This window comes from Euleptes europaea, chromosome 4 (genome assembly GCF_029931775.1).
Source record: "Euleptes europaea isolate rEulEur1 chromosome 4, rEulEur1.hap1, whole genome shotgun sequence".
Taxonomy (NCBI): Eukaryota; Metazoa; Chordata; class Lepidosauria; order Squamata; family Sphaerodactylidae; genus Euleptes; species Euleptes europaea.
Window position 1 is genome coordinate 65,629,644 of NC_079315.1, and position 20,182 is coordinate 65,649,825.

At 39.9% G+C, this 20,182-nt stretch overlaps 1 protein-coding gene across 6 annotated transcripts in view; it reads left to right on the forward strand.

Moving 5' to 3' along the window:
- Positions 1-20,182, forward strand: part of ZNF608 (zinc finger protein 608) — a 142,278-nt gene that overhangs the window by 71,070 nt on the left and 51,026 nt on the right. For all 6 annotated transcript variants that reach the window (XM_056849192.1, XM_056849194.1, XM_056849193.1 and 3 more), the window contains one exon: positions 36-291. In XM_056849192.1, the coding sequence (XP_056705170.1) occupies positions 36-291 (256 nt within the window). The remainder of the gene's footprint in view (positions 1-35; positions 292-20,182) is intronic.

Below are 20,182 nucleotides of genomic sequence, written 5' to 3' on the forward strand. Positions count from 1 at the left end.
TTTAATGTAACAGGTTTTTTTCTTTCTTTTTTTAGGTCGACCCCCTCTTTACAGTGCCTGCACCACCACCTCCTATTTCCAGCAGTCTCACGCCTCAGATTCTGCCTGCCTACTTTTCCCCATCTTCATCCAACATTGCAGCCCCAGTTGAACAACTTTTGGTACGGACTCGTTCAGTGGGTGTAAATACTTGTGATGTTGGAATAGTAACAGAACCTGAATGCCTTGGACCTTGTGAACCTGGGACCAGTGTGAATTTGGAGGGGATTGTATGGCATGAAACTGAAGAAGGTAAGTCCGTTTCGTTTCCATTTTGTCTGAAAGCTGCCTTTTGGTTGTCTTGCATATTAGGAAACACACACTTGCTGTTATAACCAGCTCTTGGACAGTGTTCAAGTCAGACGTCTTCTAGTAATACAACAGTTTATGTGTTTCAGATTACAAATATGGACTTAATTATGCATTTGTATGAGGATGAATCGTGTTCAGATACTTAACATCTGTATTTAAAAGTGAAATTGTCCAGACAGTAGCAGAATTCGAGAAGGAGTGGGTGTGGTGGTACTTGGGAACTCTGTGCTGATTTGAATCATTGTCTAGTCTCTTCCTGGGGGTTGGTGGGGGAGAAGGAAGCTATACCTTTAGGATGCACTTTGGCTCAGGAGTAGAGCATGTGATTTGCATGCAGAAAGTCCAAGTTCAATCCCTGGCATCACCAAAACAGGTTTTCAGGTAACAGGTGCTTGAAAAAAATTTTCCTTGCTTGAGACCCTGGAAAATAAATGCCCAATAGATATACACTACTGAGCTAGATAAACTAGTAGTCTGACTTGGGATAAGGTTATTCAAGTCTTAGGGGGGTTACTGGGGTTACCGCACTTTCTATTCTCAGCAATGTATTAAGAGTTTGAAACTGTTATAAAAAATACTGTTCGCACTTTGTTTGGCCCCTTTAGCTGTGAAGACGTCTTCCAACCATTTTTTAGCCGTGGCATCCAAAAACCCTTTTAAAGCGATGTTTTTTATAACATTTTCAAACTCTTAATACATCACTAGGAATACATAATGCGGTAACCCCCTTACACTGTTGGGTTTTGGTGTGTTCTATTCCCGTGATATACATAGGCAGATCCTGTTTTGTGGTGTGAATACTGTGCCCTTTTGTTTATCTTCTCATTATAGAGATAAAGCTCCTTGTTGAAGAAGTAAGTTTTCAGGTGATTTCAGGGATGAACGTTTTGTTCTAATCGTCTTGGGAATTGTGTGATAATTGTTTCTAAATCTATGGAGATGTTCTGTATGTGACAAATCCCATTAAAATAAGGAGCAGCTAGCAGAACGTTGATTGATAATTTCCTGAAAAGCTTTAAAGAATAAATTTGGTGGAGGAAGGGAGTTGGAAGGATACAGGCTGTTGTTAAAATACAGACAGATTTTATGTCTGGACTTCCTGATATAAATGACATAATTGTTGTATGTGTCAGCTTCACTGACACTCATGATGAAGGATCTGAATTCTAATAAGAACTGCTGGATTATTGTAGTTATTTTCTCCTGTAAACTTGATAACTTCTGTATCAAGAAAGTTCATTTCAAAAGTGTACCAAAATACAATAACTGATGGACATTCTAATGTATTCCATCCATTTGCACAAACTTTTCCAGGTTTTTCTGCAAAGCTGAGAGATTCTCTGGATTTGTTGGGAAAATGTCCCCTAGCTGTATATGACCCCATAGCTTGGATTTTTGAATACATACTCTGGTGATTAGATGATAGATGTTAGATTAGATATCATGATTAGATATTAAATTCTGTTCAGTAATATACATCACTGAAGTACTTTACAGTGCCTGCTTGATAATCAATGGAAAGACTTTGATTTACTTGCTTTTATATTCTCTCAACCATCCATTCATCTTTCCTTCCCTATGTGCCTTCATCAGATTCATAAGCTGGATTGATCCTTTTAGATTGTTTTTCAAGCATGTATAATTTCTATTTTAAAATACCCTGGGTGAGAAGACTACCTATGTTCACTTCAATGTTCATTTCACTAGCCTGCATTACCAGATTTGGAATGTGTGAGTGTGAATTGTAGTGACATGAAAAAGCAGTAGCTTTTAATAGTGTTATTCTTGCTGAGTAAACTAAACTTTTGACCCTCACTGAATTAAGAAGTGTTCCTTGTTAAAGGTCTGGAGGGCACCCGTGTGGTATTTTATAATGTGCCTCTGTGCTGGAAAGAATGTCATTCCATCTGTCTTCTTCCATGTCCTGTTAAGAGGATTTTTATTTATTGAAAAACGGCATTGCCTTCTTCTGTGCTCCATGCCCTTTTCCCTCTGTTGAGAAAAAGCACTTTCTAAATGTAAGAACAGACACACATTTGTTCATGTACACTGCTCATCACTTGTTCTGTTAGTATGTGAACCAATCTGGAGCGCTTGTGTCGCATAAGCAAGGTTTAAATAATACACAACCTTCATAGAAGTAGATAAAAGGAATAGTAAAGGTTTCTAGTTATTTGTGTCTGGAGTAACATAAAGCTTGTTGAACAATATTAACATGCCCTAATACTGATAAATCATTGTAAAGGAATTACTGGCACCAAAGAAAGGAAATGGTAGATGCATGACTTAGTTCCTGTTTAATAGAGGAAATTTACCAGATGTAGCTGTTTAACTGTTTATCTCTTTATAAGGAAAATTACCTCTCTCCAAAACTCATTATTTAAAAGGAAATCCTGTTTTTGTGAGAACTGTCTTCCACATTATTGTGCTTTTAGAATTGGGATGTAAGGATCTGGTTTTATATGTTAGCATTTGGGATGCATTTGTGGCTAACATCCCACTTTCAAACCGTGGTTTTCATAGAACAAGTATTATATCTGCACCAGGCTGACGCATGTGAAGAGTTACAAGATTTTCCTTCCTTTACCCAACAAATATTATTCCTCAAATGACACGTTAACATTAAATAATAGGTTGGATTCTAGTGTGGAGCATATAACTGGTAATGATATTTCCAACAAAATACACAGTAAAAATGCCAGTAAAAAAAGTACCTCCATTGTTTGGTCTAGGAAGCTAGTTCAGCTGATTCCAAAGGAGAACAAAAAGACCAGGGAAGGTGTTGGTAGGCTCCTTAAAGCGGTCACATTTATGGCTAACGCCACTCTGGCCACATTGCGTTTTTCCTCCCATTCTGTGGCAGTGGCCGTAGTGGCACATAGATTCCTGTGGCTCAGAGCATGGCAAGCTGATTACCATTCCAAGTTAATATTAGCATCCTTTCCATTTCAGGGAAATAAACTTTTTGGAGACAACCTGGATGACATCCTGGTAGAAACCAAGGATAAGAAGAAAGCCATGCCTAGAAAGATGATAGAATGCAGAACCTTTCAAATTCCTTTCAAAGTCAGCATTCTCTGCTGCACTTCAGGGGCAAACAAAAATGCACCATCTGGACAAAAACAGACAGGAGAGTAGACAAGGATATTTGCGGTCCAAAAACAACTAGCCTAAGCCCTTTAATTCCAATAAAGGTAATAAGCCCCAACAAAAAAGCGTATGACACCAGTGGGAGGAAGATTAGCCCACTTACTCTCACAGTGGAGTCAGTCCAACATGGACAAATGATTAATGGACATAATATGCAATAGAATTCAAATGTTTTCCACCAGCCAGATTTCTCCTATCTCTAAAATCCAAACAGAGGGTGGGGCACCTGCTGACTATGGAAGTCACCGAGTAAACACTGAGCCCACAGAATACTACAAAGTGTCATCAAGGGTTCTTGTAGGTTATCCGGGCTGTCATCAAGGGTTTACTCGATTTTTTTCACAGTCCCCAAGAGAAATAGGACTAGAGTGCAATTCTGAATTTAAACTACTTGAATTCATGGTCCACAAACACTTCAGGATAGAGACACTTAGATCAATCACGGAAGCGCTTCACCCACATGACTTCATGGATTCCGTAGACCTCACCAAGGAATAGCTCCACATTCCCATTCTTCTGGCTCACCAAAGGTTTCTGAGGTTTGCCTACAACAAGATATACTACCAGTTCAAAGCCCTACCCTTCGAGCCAGCTGTGCTTCCATGGGTGTTCTCCAAAGTGACCTTGGTAGCTCTTCAGGAGGTTTGTATTCTATATATGGGCACAACACCCAGAATACATGTTGATGGGATAGATCAAGGAAAGGGGAAAAGACAGAATTATAATAGTAATAGTCAATCTTCATTATGGTCCACTAACCATATAGAAGCAGAAAAAAACACTGTTAAAATAAGAATAGTATTGCGTGCAGTGATTATTTTTACATAACTTTAAAAAAGTAATATGCTGATCTAGCATTGAGGAGAAATGTGTTCTGAGACTGTTTTTGTGAAGGTCACTAATATTCTCTTTTAAGACTGTAACTGCCTGTCACGCTCCACTGCATGTGTTCTTTTCTTGAAGGTGACAAGAATGATTATGCTCGATGTTCTAACACTGGTTTTAACATCAAATCAGCCCAAAGCGTAGTGTACAGTATATGTAAGGCTGCCGTCCTAAACATACTTATTTGAGAATTATTACCATGTAGACATGGTTAAGATTATGAGAGTTGGCCACTTGCATGAATGGAATACATATGTTGTCAGGACTCCAAATTGTTGTACCTAAACTCTAGTGACGAAACTAGATGAAATATGACAATAAAACTGTTTGCATGTTATCCATGCAGTTTATTCAGTTTGAGAAGCTTTCTTTACCACGACTGATGGTGTTTGTGTGCGTACGGGTCAGTTTTAATACAAGGTGGGTCACAAAATTGTTTCTGTCTGTGTAGTGTAGTGTTAAAAGACTATCCTAGCTCTGTGTCTGTGCTGAATTCCAAAAAGGTAAAGGCCATGGACTGTCAGAATAGCCACAGACTTTCTTATGTCGTTGGGCTTGGAAACCACTCCATGTCGTCACCTTCTCCTTTCTCTGGAAGCTGAAACTAGACAGCATCTCTTCCCCGAAGCAGAGACAATTCCCCTCTCCCATTTTGTGATTGGTTCTGCCCCCTATGCCAGCCATTTTGTGACAGTGACCACTGCCTTTTCTCAAAATTCCTAAAGCCTACAGGCTCAACAAGGTTAGAAACCTCTGAAACAAGGTTGCACCATCTCTGCATCAGAACCTTTAAAGGGGAGAGCAACCTGACGCTAACTAGATACAAACACACCTTTTTAAAATCAGTTCTTCATTCTGCATTGTCAAACTGTTCTCCCTCGGCTTTTCCTCACCCACCCTTTTTTGTCATCTTTTAGACTTAAGTTTTAGGTCAGGGCCATGACTTTTAAAACATTATTTACCTGTATCTCTCCCACCTTCTCCTGAGAGCATTAGTTTATTTTTATATTTGTGCTGAATGTCCATTACTGTGGGCGGTTTTAGGAGACAATTGTTGTCTGAGAATGAGAGTAAAAGTATAACAACAGACATATAAACATTACTCCGACAGTAGGCAGCTTACTAATAAATTAGTAAGTAGTGGATTATTTGTCTAATTTAGTGTCCTGGAAGGCATCTGCAGTTTTGACCAGAAAATGCCATATTTTTTTTTAGTGACTCAGGTGAGGAATAGGTAGGCAAGGTGACAGATTGTCATTAATGTCACCATTAGTGACATTTCCCTGTTGAGAGGGAAAAAGAGCGGTGAGGAGGCAGAAACCCCCCTCCCCCATGGATAATCATTTCTTACTACAAACTGTGTTAGTTAAAAGCTGAGGAATTTTCTCTATAGCAACTGAAAATGTGTTAGTGGGTTGAAGATCTCGCGAAGCTGTTTAGTATCTGATATGATCTCTGTAACCAGACACAGTTAAAACAAACTAGAGTTTTATTCTTAGATATTTTGCCTTAATTGTGGTTGAGTGGTTACAGAGATACGTTAGGTAGATGACTGTATGTGTATTTTGGTGTAAGGTCAGCAAGGAAGTGAGATAATCTTGACAAATTGCTGAGAAACTTGAGGAAAAAAAACAAAGGGCATTTTTATTCAGTGAATAATTAAATTGTGGAATTCATTGCCAATCGATGTAGTGATGGCTACTACCATGGATGGCTTTAAAAGAGGACTAGACAGATTCATAAATGATAGGTTCATCAGTGGCTATATTCATGATGACCAAAGGGACCCTCCATATCCAGAGCCAGTAAACCTCTGAACACCCATGCTAAGGGACATCAGGAGAAGGCCTTGGCCTCTGTGCCTCCAGGGCAATTGGATGGCCACTGTATGAAATAGAATGCTAGACTGGATAGACCACTGGTCTAATTCAGCAGGGCTGTTCCTGTGTCCATATGTGTTCTTATGTCCATATGCTTCTATTGGACTACTGACAACTTCATTTGTTTCTATTGGGCTGCTGATAGGAAGGAGATGGCTTGATCTGTCTTCATGGTCCATGACCTAGCAGCTTAGTTATTGTAATCTCCTGCCACAGCATGTGCGTTGTAACTTAGTACTTTAGGTCAAAAGAGTGGTTTCTAATATATGCAGTCTTCTAGCCCTCAGTTTGATGTAATGCTTTGTCTTGCTCCCAACTATAGTTGCTCATACTCCCAATGTCATAATAATTGGTTTCTCTGTATTTTATTGTAGATCCTTTTTATTATTTGGCATGTTTTATGAATTATCCAATTTTCTACACTCAGCTTGCAAGTACCAATATTTATTTATTTATTTAGGCATAAGCAACTTATAGCAATACAAAAATAAATGTAAGTAAAAGAGCAAGCTATATGTTGAGCCAGTCATGAGTTCAGTGGGCTGGCTCATGCACAGCCGCAGACCAAGAGCCCTCTGGCTCTACTGATCAAGGAAAGTTATCACTAAGAGTAATTCTGAGAACTTCTAATGGTGACTGTCATCAGCCTTTGCTTCCTTGTGGTCTGTACATACCAAGAATTAGAATCTAATTGTAAGATTTAGAGATATTATTGCTTGGGTTGAAATTAATGGCAAGCAGACAGCAATCCTAAGAAGGTCTACTCAAAATACTACTCAGGTTTATTCAATGGGGGTTACTTCCAGGAAACCTCCTTACATAGTATGGTGTATCTGAAATTGACCCCTGCCCCCTCTGGCTCCTCAGTAGATTCCCCTGCCCCGCCCTCAGTCAGTGTGAATAAAATATAACACTAATAGAAAAAAATATTAAACTCTATGAGTAAACTGTTGATTTCAAACTATTGAATTAAATTTCCCCTTTGAAGTCCACAAATGCAAATGCTTCTGTCTATACTGCTTCTATACATTCGTAGTTTCTTATCCATTATCTGTCCTGTTGGTGCATATTGAAAGGTACAGATGTAATGACAGCAGGTCATATTCATTTTATTTTGACTGTAGTTTAAGTAGCTGATTGAGTATGCTTAGGGCAGCAGATCTTTATAAGACTTAAGTCCCATTAAACTCAGGGAGATTTACCTCCAAGTAAACAAGCATAGGATCTGACTGCTGGTGTCTGATTTTACTGGGGCAGAAAAGACCAACTTATTTAAAGGCAATCAACAAATGTCACTTTTCATAGATCACTGAAGCTATTTTTTTATAACCTAAGGCAGTGACTGGGAAAATGATGTGAATTGTAAAGTCCACGAATTTATAGTTTAAAAAATCCTTTGAATTGCTTGTGTGTAAAATAATACTCATTTTTGAAACATGCATGAGTGAAAACCATGTAAGGAAAAAAAGGTCTGGTAAAATGAAATCGGAAGGATTGTAGTTAAACAATTGAGCAAGAATGTGAAAAGGATTACTTTGAAGACCCAGGTGTCAAGTAATTAAAAATAAAACAAAACGTAAGAGCGGCAGATTGAAACAATATTTGAGCTAAAGCATTCTCTATATATTATGTAATTGTTGAAGGTTGGTTTGCAAATCAAGGTTGGATGACCAAAACAAATACGGTATAGCAGGACCATGAAGCGTTCTTTATAGGGTTGCTTAATCCCAACATATTTTTGTATAACTAGGATACCAATCCATTGCTGAAAGGGCATATTTGCTTCTTTTATAATATGCAGCGCCTAAGGTAAAAATAATTATTTCTGTTTTCACACAAGTATCATATTTAAGAGCTACCGCAAAGTTGAAACTTACATAAATTGTGGGTCTGTATGAAAAGGGTAATGCTAAGAATGAGAATTAGTAAAGTCATGAGGTAAAAATATGGGGATTTTTCTTCTAGACTGAATTTGCAAGGCTACAGCCTGCCAAGAGGTGGGGTCGTTTCAATTACTGTCAGCAAGGGGAATAGTTACCTTTCTAAGGTTCTCAGTGAGTCCATTCCGTCTCATGGGACAGAGGAGTCCAAATGTATCAATTATGCACTTATGGTCAAGTTTATGATTGCTCAGTTGGTTGACAGTCTATCCATTCTCATTAATCTTTTGCTAAGAACCAATCATCTGGGAACGTGAAGAATACCAATGAGTGGTTGACTGAAAGGAATGGCTAGATTAAAAAGAAAAAGTCTGGTTACAGATGATTGAGTTGGTGAATCACTGTCTACTAAGGCTGTTTGGGGGAAAAAAATCGGTAAAATTCGGGTTTGGGTTTATTGGCTCCTTCCCCCCCAGGAAAACCTGAATGCCAAATTTAAACTCTATTGGGGCTTTTTGCGTCTTTCCACAGCTGCTGGGGGGGGGGGGATTTTTGCAGGTAGAGGTCCCAAATTTTCAGGGTAGCTAGAAGAGACTCTCCTTGCAAGAACCCCAAGTTTGGTAAAGATTGGGTCAGGGGGTCCTGAGTGATGGGGTCTGGGCGAACTTTTCCACTGTTTAAAGCCTGGCTGCTCCATTGAGATACATTGTGAAGATCACACTAAAGCATCTGAGCACAGCCACTTTGCCAATGCTTTTCAATGTAGGAGGATGGGGCGACTCCTTCTAGACCCCATAACTGCGGACCCCCTGACCCAATCTTTACCAAACTTGGGGGTTCTTGCAAGGAGAGTCCCTTCTAGCTACCCGGAAAATATGGAACCTATACCTACAAAAATGCCCCCCAGGAGCCACAGAAAAACATTCCCGAAAAGCAAATTTGGCTTTGCCAACTTCCCGGTTTTTGCGGACTTTGTAAACCCAAGCCCGAATTTTACTAGATTCTCATTTTTTCAGTATTTTTTTGGTTTGGTTTTTACTGAATCAACAGCGCTACTGTCTACAGTTGCTTTTACTGGCAACAAAAAGAGCTGAAAAAGACAGAAGAGAACAGCAGAAGGGCATTCTGAAGAACAAAGTCTATGGTCTAGCAGCAGAATTGAGAGGAAAATGGAGGCTTGAGGGAGAGGAGCCTGAAGAGGAAATAGTAGAGTCTTTCAGAAATACTATCATGCAGTTCTGATCAGGGAGAGGTTGCTAGCTTCAGACGAGATGTCATTAAGGAACAGGTACTCTTGGACCCAGGACTTCTTCTGGATAGTTCCTGGTAGTTTTGGTAAGTAGCCAAGGCTCTGTATAAATGATATAGATAAATAGCACAGCGGGGATTTGAACCCTGGTCTTCTGGATCCTAGTCCGACACTAACAACTACACCATGCTAGCTCTCATATGGGCTTTAAAATATATAACCCCTCACAAATTGTGATAGAAGGCATCACTAACACCACCCCATTCTCCACATTTTGGTGTGTTTGACATTTGGTGATGGAGTAAGATACCACTCCCTTTCTGTGAATCGTGACACCCCCATGGAATGTTGTTATCATATTGACTTTTTCATCATTTCCTTACACTTTTTTGGAAATCATTACTATTTTTAAGTAATGTGCCTTGAGGCACAGAAGAAACAGAAGAAATTCTTTGGCTTGAGAATGTTATGGTTAGAATTAAATTGTGAAATACCAGTAATAAATGTAAGGAAGCATCATTCAATGGAGATTTCAACTATTACTCTATTTAAATCAAAACCATTTCTAGCTTATGTGTCATTTTTGAAATGCTTAAAGGAACTGTCAAAGTGATCTGGAGAAACCTGGGTTCAAATCCCTGCTCAACTGTGAAGCTGTTGCCCATGTTGTACAGCAAAAGCCAAGGGTACACAAAACATGTTGTTCTTTGGTAGGGCAGCCAACAACCTGGAGAACAAATGTCCTCTCCTTTAATTCAGGCTCAAAGACTCAGCTGCCCATTACCACACAATAAGCCAAGGGTACACAAAACATGTTGTTCTTTGGTAGGGCAGCCAACAACCTGGAGAACAAATGTCCTCTCCTTTAATTCAGGCTCAAAGACTCAGCTGCCCATTACCACACAATAAGCCTCTATTAAAGTGACAGGACACTTCTCTCCAGGCAGTTGGCTACCATATTCTTTGACCAAGTTATTTTACTAGTCACCCAGCAAGCTTCCATGGCGTGAGTAGGGATTTGAACCTGGATTTCCCAGATCCTAGTCCAACACCTTAACTACTGCACCACGTTGGGTCTCTTGAATGTACCTTGAATGTACCTCACAAAAATAAAATAGATCCTGTGTAATTCAGTTAGAATCAGAGGAACTTATTGCCATATCATGTTTTTTAAAGAGGAATTTAACATTTGAGTTGCCTTACACTGAAATACTTTCCACTGGAGGCTTTGGAATCTTTTCCAGATAATATTCTAGATTTAAATGTAAACTTTGTTTTCTAATGTCAAAGCTGTTTAGTCTGGACAAAAAAGTGACTGCTAATAAACTAGGGGAAATATTTTTGTGTCCTTAAAGCGATTCTTGGGCACCAAAGCAGCCTCCATTTGGACAGTTTGAAACGGGCAAACCTGCAGATTTGTTTTCACCTTCAAGGAGATTAACAATATTTACCTCTTGGCAGTAGCACACGATGTAATTTTTTCCTGCTCTTTAATCTTCAATCTAGTTGCATGGGATTAGAATGGCTAGGAAAGCATGAAATGTTGACTGGATTTTCCGCACAGCTCTTCCTTCCTGAAGTCCTTGGAGGACATATTATGGAAACACAATACCCATTTTGACATTGTCTAATCATGAAACTTCACTCCAGAACAATATGCATATCATTGCATGTTGAACGGTGCTGAACACCATTTTTGCTGAATCCACTTCTTGCTCAAAAATCAATTTGCTACCAGGCAAACTGTTTGTTTTAGCAGTCTTTCATCCTTTTTTAGGCTTGTTTGCTGTTGTACAGTTGTACAAATTTGCATCATTAGATTGCAAGGAAAGAAAATGTACATGCAGAGTCTGGGTACAGTCTTTTTGGCATAGCATACTTCACTGGTGTGTAAACAGTACGCTATGCTTATAATTCGGCACCTGGTGGAAGAATATATGGTCAAATACAAAGGAAGGATAAGCCCCGTGAATCAATACTGTATGAACTGAAATGGTGTTGTTGAACACAAACTGTATTGTTCAACCAGTACAACAGTAAAGACTGGGTCAGTGTTTAAAACCATGTATAAAAGTGTTTCATTGGTAGGATATGTCCTTGTATGAATAATTGTAAAAAAAAAAAATGTTTATTTAAAATTTGCAGCATGCAAAAGGTGACTGTGATGCACAAGGAAGCTGAAATGAATTTACAACCAGAGTTGGGTTACCAAATGGGAGAACTTTTGAAATGGTCTCCTCCAATTATTTTTACTGCATTGATAAAGAAATAGTAGTAAATCAGTTAATATATATGGCACATCAAATTTCTATGTATGGTAGTGGGGGAACCTTGGGTGTGCTTGTTGAGGAGATGTCACTTTTCCTGTTTTTTTGATAGCTCCTTGGCACAGTGCCGTTGAGATGCTCTGAGGAAGACTGGGGTGGGGGGATCCTGCCCTTTGTTGAGACTGCTTCACATTCTGGTTGCTGGAAGGGTTTGCTTTATTGATCATTGCAAACTCTTCTGTCTTATTACAGTCATATCACTGAATCTGTTTTTAAGGAGTCCTTCTGAGATTTAGTTGGAGAAAAAGCAATTTGATTGTGTTTTCTAATCATGAACAGGCTGAACAGATGGAAGGCCAGACCTGAATAGTTTGTTGGCTGTCTGCCATCATCCTATGAATTTTTATTTGTGTGGATGTGTAACAGTTTTATTTTTCCCTTTTTGGGGGAGAGTATGCGTGTAAGTCTGAGGAAGATTAATCCTTCATTTCCTGTGAAATGTGTGCTTGTAAAACAAATGTTGCAGCAATGTGCCGTGCAGACCCTGCATTGTGTCAATTAGGAGGCGTGACATCAGGAGACAGCACAAGCTGTCAAAGGCTAGAGCAGTTTTCAAAAGTGCCTCTTATTCATGACTTTTCCAGGAGAGGGAAAAGAAACACACTCCCTCCCCTCTAAAAAAAAGAGCAGTTAGATTGGCATTCCACACCAGCTTCATTGTTTGAATCTCTGCCCTTATAAGGCTCCTCAACCATTTTAGAAACAGAATCTGCCTTGCAATTCTGCAAGAAGTATCAGACAGCTTTGCTAGATTTTCTAAGCCCAGTTTTCGTATAGTAGAAAGAAACATTTCTTCATGTTCTGAACAGTACTGGTATTCATACCAAAAGTACTAAAATACAAGAATGACCACTATCAGTTCCACGAGAAGTACTTAATGAGTAATACAAGGAAACAAAAGACCTTGTTATGTTCCATTTTGTGTGTTGTTGCTACAGACAAACAAAGCTACTCTTCTGGTGATTCTGATAATGTTTTGCTCTCTAAATGTTGGGTTTTTTTGCTGAAAAGTCACAGCCGATTTATGGTGATCCTGTAGGGTTTTCAAGGCAATAGATGTCCAAAAGTGGCTTGCCATTGCCTGCCTCTGCTTAGCGACCTTTGACCTATACAATGTTTTCCAAGTAAAATCCTGATATAGCATAACTGTCTTGATAATTGGTCCATGTGCCACACCTGGATACAGGCATCCACAAATCCGCTTGTGGTCAAGATGCCCTGCAGCTCTCAGATTCCCCTCCATAGAGCTCTCTTTTGTGCTGTGATTGGAGCAAGTAAAAAGTGATAGATGTCTCTCCCATGCATGGGCAGAGATTCCTTCTATTCCTTCCCTTTTCCATAATCAGTTCAAATAAGAGAAGATATCTATCTCCCCACTCTTTCCAAACCTCCAGTATGCCCTTCCAAAGGATTTAGTGGCCAGAAGGGTGTTAAACACAAACACTGACTGGCTAGTAAATGGTCCATCTTTTGTGAATCACTGCTGGATAGGAGCAAGAGTGGTGTTTCCCAACCTATGGGTTGCAAAGCCTCTGCAAGTTAGTCACAGACCAGCCTTCCCCAATGACCGAATCCACACCGCCTGCTCCTGCCTGTGTCTTTAAGATGGGTAGTCGCTTCCTCATGTCCACCTTGGCTCTGAAATGGAGGTGAGGAGGAAGAAATGGCAGAAGGGAGGTGGGGGCGAGGGGTTGCATTTCGAGCAGGCTGTGCCACCTGAGGCTGTTAAATTAAATATACCGAATTAATTGGGGGTCCTGATTGCCTTTCCTCTGGACTGACCACTGCGCCCATGAAATTGGCATCATTGGATTTTAGGGTTGCATTTAAAATCAGGAGTTCTAAGTGTTAATTATCTTATACTGTATAATGTGTTTTTATGATGTAACCCGCTCTGAGCCCCACATTGGCCAGGATAGAGCAGGATATATATCCAAAAATAAAATAAAAAAATGAATATATGCATAATGATGCATTAGAATGGCTTAGAAGTTCAGATGTCTAACTCTTGTAAAATGGCTGACTACCAGTGCTGTAGAATATAGGAAGTCAGGCAGAGGAAAGTATTTCAGGAAAATATTTCTTCTCTCTCATTTTTTTGTTTGTTTTGGAAGCATTACAAATGTCATCCTTGAACCTGATAAGAGATAGAGAGAGCTGGGACAGTATAAACCATGACTTTCTGTACAGTTTTTGTTTCTGGATATTATATTTGTTGGATGAATGTTGTCTAAACCTTGAGTTATTCAATCCGCCTTTACATGGATGCCTGAAAAGATCACATTTTAAAAGGATAAGAACAGTCATATTTGTAATTTATGCCAAGGATAGTACCATGGGGGAAGTAAAGCTCCAATATTAATATACTTTTTGATAAAAACAGCAGTTTATTAAACTCCTATGTTTCAGGCGTTGTACATTGACTAGTTCCATCCATAAGGCAAAGTTAGGCTAACAATGTAATGTGCTAGAGATTTAACATGTAGCAGACAGCATAGGTCATAGTTCGTTTCTGCAGTTTCTCTCTAGAAATGTAAAGAACTCAAACTCTCATTGTTCGGTATTTGAACCCTTTAAGATCAAAAGGACCCTTTATTTCACAGAGTTTCATGTTGTTATTTAAGTGGTAATAGCCTCCATCCTTGGTTTCAGGCTCTGATGTATTTAGCAGGATTTGGATTTTAATGTTATTGAGTTGGTGCTTCTAATAGAGAGGAAAATTCAAGGGCCATTGCAAAAAAAGCCTATTCTTGTACAAGGGGTTGATAACTGGGAAGGCACAAGAATAATTTGAGAAACACATGTTTTAAATGCCTCATTCTATCTGGTTCTGCTTTTGTAATTGTGTGTCTTTCCCTTGCTATTGAATTTCACATCTGGAGTAGCTTTCTTACAGACAGCTGAAAGCTTTCTTACAATGTGGAGTATTTATTAAGCTCAAGCTGTGAAACTTGATCAAATCACTTTCCTGAAAATGTTTTGTCTTGCATAATAAAATGCAGAAGACAAAAAAAAAAAAATCTTACCGCATTTGATTTGTTTCCACATAGAAAATGTATGGAAATCATTTGTCCAAGTTTCCACTGTCAGGGCTTACTTTCAGGCAGGTCTCATTCCTGGGACCCATCTTTCATCACTAGCTGCACTTGCATTATCTAGGATATTTCTGGCAGGAAAGTGTCGCTGAGTAGCTGCAGAAGTGCTTTTCTCTCATTGTTCAATAACCACCTCTAGGATCAAGACACATGGCTTCTAGGAAGATTTGAGCCTTACCACCTTATAAATCTCTTGCTGTTGTGATGCTCAGAATTGGACTTTCTGGTGGATTTGAGGAAGGTATCCTGCATAGCTTCTAGCTTACCAAACAAAAGTAACATTGCAGCTGCTGATACCAATGTAAAAAACAAAGCAAAAATCCATTTGAGGATCCGTTCCTGACATAGCTATCATTAGATGAGTTTGCTTCTGCAGATGCAAACTCCGTTCATAGTTCAGCTCATTTGAGAGAGAGATGCCACATGAAAAACTTAGTTTTGTAAATGGTCAGCTTCCCTTAAGCCCAAAAGGCTCAGGTGCAAAATATCAGTCTGAAACCATGGGGCAACATGGGCAGCCCATTCCTGAAGGGGGGGTTAGATAGGCGGTGGCCAGGAGCGGCACAGTCGCGCCACCTTCACTGAGGTTTCCTAGCCAAAAAATAAAGGTTAAAAATTCATTTTTTTAAAAACACACCATGAAACTCCTCCATGGAGTTACATGGGGTACGACAGCTAAGTTGCTGGTATAGCAACACTGCAAGATAGATGGCGTTCCCAGGCCAAAAGGGGTTTGGAAGCCGGCGGCCAAGGCCTGCACTGCTGCGTCACTCCATGGTGCTGGCATAAGTGCCCCTGTACTGCCGGCGGCGCCACTTTACCACAGCGCAAAGTGGCATGGACACCAGCGCAGGGTTATGCCGGTTCCTATGGCTCTTCAGCCCCCCTTTTCAGGATTGCACAGATAGACAATTTTATTAAGGATCATGACCTTACAAGGAAGACAAACATATGGTCGAGTCTTTGCACATCAGAATTTTCAGACCCCTGGGAGAAAATATTTTTGACCATAACAACAGAACCACAAATAGAAATACCTCACTTGTGTAAATATTTAGCGTTGTATTACAATTCTTTCTGTCTAGACAAACTTAACTTGTGTTACAGGGAATATTCTTGAACAGAGCGATGTACAGAAGTTCTATGCTTAAAGGATAGAGTACATCTAAATGCATAGTAAAAGTGCTGACCATTTCAAAACTGATTGAATTATAAATAGTATTTAATTTTATTAGAAGCCTATTACGTATATATGCAGGCAGCCATGTAGTGAAACATGTATGTTATATGTATATATCAGCTTATGTACAGCATAATGTTTTGCCATGTGAACACACACACCGAGCTAAGCAAATGATCTGCAGCGGGAATAGGTAACCTTTTTGGCCTGAGTGCAAAATGAAATGCAGAACAGACCTGTGAAGATGTTGATGTGCCAGCAAACAAAAGGCAGGGATGGAGAGGTAAGAGCTGTGCAGGCCACAGAGAATGCTCCACCTGAAGGAGGGCAGGGGCAGCAATGGCTTTTGTTTTTCTGCAAGCTGGTGGTACCACAGCTGGCAAGTTCCTGAGCCTACTGCACAGTCTGAGCGCACCGAGCGTCAATGCTCCACATTGGTACAGTACAACACCACCTGTTGAAGCAAAGCTGTGGCACTTACTGGAGGAAGGAGCTCTGTGTGATGCAACCACCATTCCAGGTCCCAGAAAAGCAGATGCTGTGCCAAGCAGCATGGTCTGGCATGCCGCAATCTGGCAACACGTGCCAGGGGCGGCCTGATGTGATCTATAATTAATTAGCTTTTACTTTTCATTCATCTGCTAAACTGGCCTTTGATGGCCCTCAAAGCTTAGTGTGCTTGACAGTGACACAGTTTGCATTTATTTACTACTATTGGTGTGCTAGGCCTGTGCAAAACAAGGAGGAAATTATTCTGATGTTAATATGTATTGTAAAACAAATCTCTCTCTGTGTGTGTAAAGTGCCGTCAAGTCGCAGCCGACTTATGGCGACCCCTTTTTGGGGTTTTCATGGCAAGAGACTAACAGAGGTGGTTTGCCAGTGCCTTCCTCTGCACAGCAACCGTGGTATTCCTTGGTGGTCTCCCATCCAAATACTAACCAGGGCTGACCCTGCTTAGCTTCTGAGATCTGACGAGATCAGGCTAGCCTGGGCCATCCAGGTCAGGGTAAAACAAATATCTACCCATAGGCATAACATATTAATCCACACACTAATTATTTAATCAATTTTTGATGATGCTCCCAGTCAGTTGTGTTTAATCCATTTGTTGGTACCTAAAGTGTTTCTTCCCTTCTTGTATATATCATAGTCTTCCAAGTCTAGACCACCCAGCAGATCTAACCTGTACATTCTCCCCCACCCCCGTTCTTTGCCCCCACTCCAGCTTACACTGCACATGTATTCATGGTTTTGCTTTCCATTGGCAGAGGCATCCAGCTGGGAAAATATAATGTGTACAATACTCTGTGCCTTCAACTGACATTTCTCATAAATTGCAACAGAAACACTGCTATCAGCAGCTTAATAGCAGGTAGAATACAGCTCTACATATCAAGTCTCAGCAGGATATAGAAACTATGGTTACCAAATTTCCGGGGGGGGGGGGAAGGGAAGAGAAGCTTCTGTAACAGACTCTGGGTGGAGAGAAAACCCATTGAAAACAGATTCATTGAAAGCTGCCTTTTTTTGAAAAGGTTTTATGGGGACTGAATCAATGACTGCATCACTCTTGCTTTTGCTGAATTGTTATTTTTGCAGACCTCACAGGAGGTTTTTGTGATAAGCAGTGCAGTAAAGCATACAGCCTTTCCCTTCTAGATGTCTGGGGGGAAAAAACCCTCTTTCTTTAATAAACTCAGTGTAAAAGGGCAATGGTTAGTCATCATTGTAGTACATGGTGTTTATCAAGGAAACAGAAGTTTTCAACTGGATCTCTCACAAATGAAAACACACCCTGAAGGTAAAAAAGACTTTGATGGAGAATAGACTAGTAAATGGTATTTTTTTCTTTCTGGTATCTTTAGTAAAGTATTTTTTTCAATTAGTTGTAACATTGGCATAAGGATATTCCTAATCAGTACTTTGTATTTCAGCTGTATAACAATGTTTGAAATGTAGGTTCAAACGTGGAATTGAAAATATTTTTCCTTAATAAATACTGATAGAACTACAGCTAGCAGTTAATTTTATTAAAGATTTCTTTTGGTTTGTATCTCTATGGTGACAGCCATGTGGTAAACTCTGAATAGATTAGAATAGGTTGTATCTGACACAGTGAGCTTTGACTCACAAATGGTTATATCCAAGAAAGTTACATTGATCTTTAAGGGGTTTGTGTGTGTGTGTGTGTGTGTGTGTGTGTGTGTGTGTGTGTTAAGTGCCATCAGGTCACTTCCGACTCATAGCAACCCTATGAATCAATGTCCTCTAAAATATCCTGTCGTTAACAGCCTTGCTCAGGTCTTGCAAACTGAGGGCCGTAGCTTCCTTTAGCGAGTCAATCCATCTCATGTTGGGTCTTCCTTTTTCCCTGCTGCCTTCAACTTTTCCTACCATTATTGTCTTTTCCAGTGACTCTTGTCTTCTCATAACTACTGGACTCAAATGTTCTACTACAACAGACTGATACCTACCTGAAACCTCTCAGAATAGGCTGTTCTACTTTATTGCCACACCAAAGCTTTTAAAAGAAAAAAATCAGAACAGTTCTTTGAACTAGTCATACTATAAACAGTATTTTACTGTATTTAACTAACATTTTACATTGCTCAAATTATATGACAGTATACAGGTTTGGTGAATCATCTGATCACTTTGTGCTGTTTTTCTTAACTTGCACCAAATTACACTATTATTGTTTAAATATATACACATATAGCGTGTTTAGCTTGGGTCTACTATGTAGTTACTAGGATATGTCCTTATAAATGTATAGACAGTGAATGGACTAGGAACCAGTTGCCATAATTAATTAGTTATCTATTAGTTAATTATATATGACGAAGTATGTTCTGTTGTCCTAAGCTAGTGGGTTGCTTTCTTATTTTATTCACAGCTCACTTTTCTCTCTGAGGCTGATTGCAAAATATATAGAGAGAAAAACAGAGCACAAAACATCCAGTAACAGTGCAATAGGACTAGAATTACAGAAATTTGGAAACAATGGAAACAGAAAAATGTCTAAGGCAGGGGGTCGAACACAATTTACAAGGACCGGATATGACATAAATGTCACTTGGTCAGACCAGGCCATACCTCACCAGCCCAGATCAAAAGGGGGTAGTGGCTGCCTCCACTGGTGAGGCCACAGCAGGATCACCAGCCCAGATTGGGGGTGGGGGGCTGCCTTAACTGGCTCGTAGGCTGGATAAGAGCTCTGAAGGGGCCAGATCCGGCCCATGGGCTGTATGTTTGACACTCCTGGCCTAAGGCATAACATACCATAAACAGTGCAGAGAGTGGTTTGTTAAGTTACAAGACGGTGCCATAAATCAAGATGATACATCCATTAAACCTTACAATAGACTACCCCTTTGCATGGTGGCACCCTCAAAAGGTTTTGCTCAGATGAGTGACGCTATTGTGGCAGAGCATAGAGATGGTTCTCAGTTCTGATGTTATGAGCGTGGGAGAAAAATGTCCCACTGTCTGATTTTGCACACAAAGCATAATTTATAAACATCTTTTTACAAGCTAAAATGCTTTAGCTTTTTTTTTTTTAATTGGGTAACTAGAACTGTCTGCAGTATTCCTGGTGGAGCCACATGTAGATTTATATTCTGGCTATTTTATGTTAAATAACTTTTTTAATCATCCCTGGCATGGAACTGTCCATTCTCAGTGCTGCTGCACTCTATGTTCACATTATACATTATAACCCACAGATCATAATCACTATTGGTTCTAATTCCCATCATTGTATGTAAGAACATAAGACGAACTCTCTGCTGGACCAGAAGGCCAGCATTTTTCTCAGAAGACCCCTAGCCGGAGCATAGACAAAAGTGCTTACCCCACTGCTGCCTCCCAGCAAGTGAATGGCTCCATTCAGCCAGGGTAGCTAAGCTAACAGCTGTCACCACATCCTGTGGCAACAAGTTGCAGTTTAAGTGTACATTATGTGAAGAAATGCTTTCTTCAGCCTGAATCTGCTTTCCAGCAATTATAAGGTGAGATGGGGAGTATGTATGTGAGGTTAGGATTTTTCTGTTCTGACTAATTTGGTGTCATCTGTAAATTTGGCTTCCTTAACCCCCCACACAGGAATGTTTTGTGACTCAATTTCAGTGCCCTGGTCTCAATACCAGCCCAATAGGGAGGTACCCTATCACTTACCCTTTT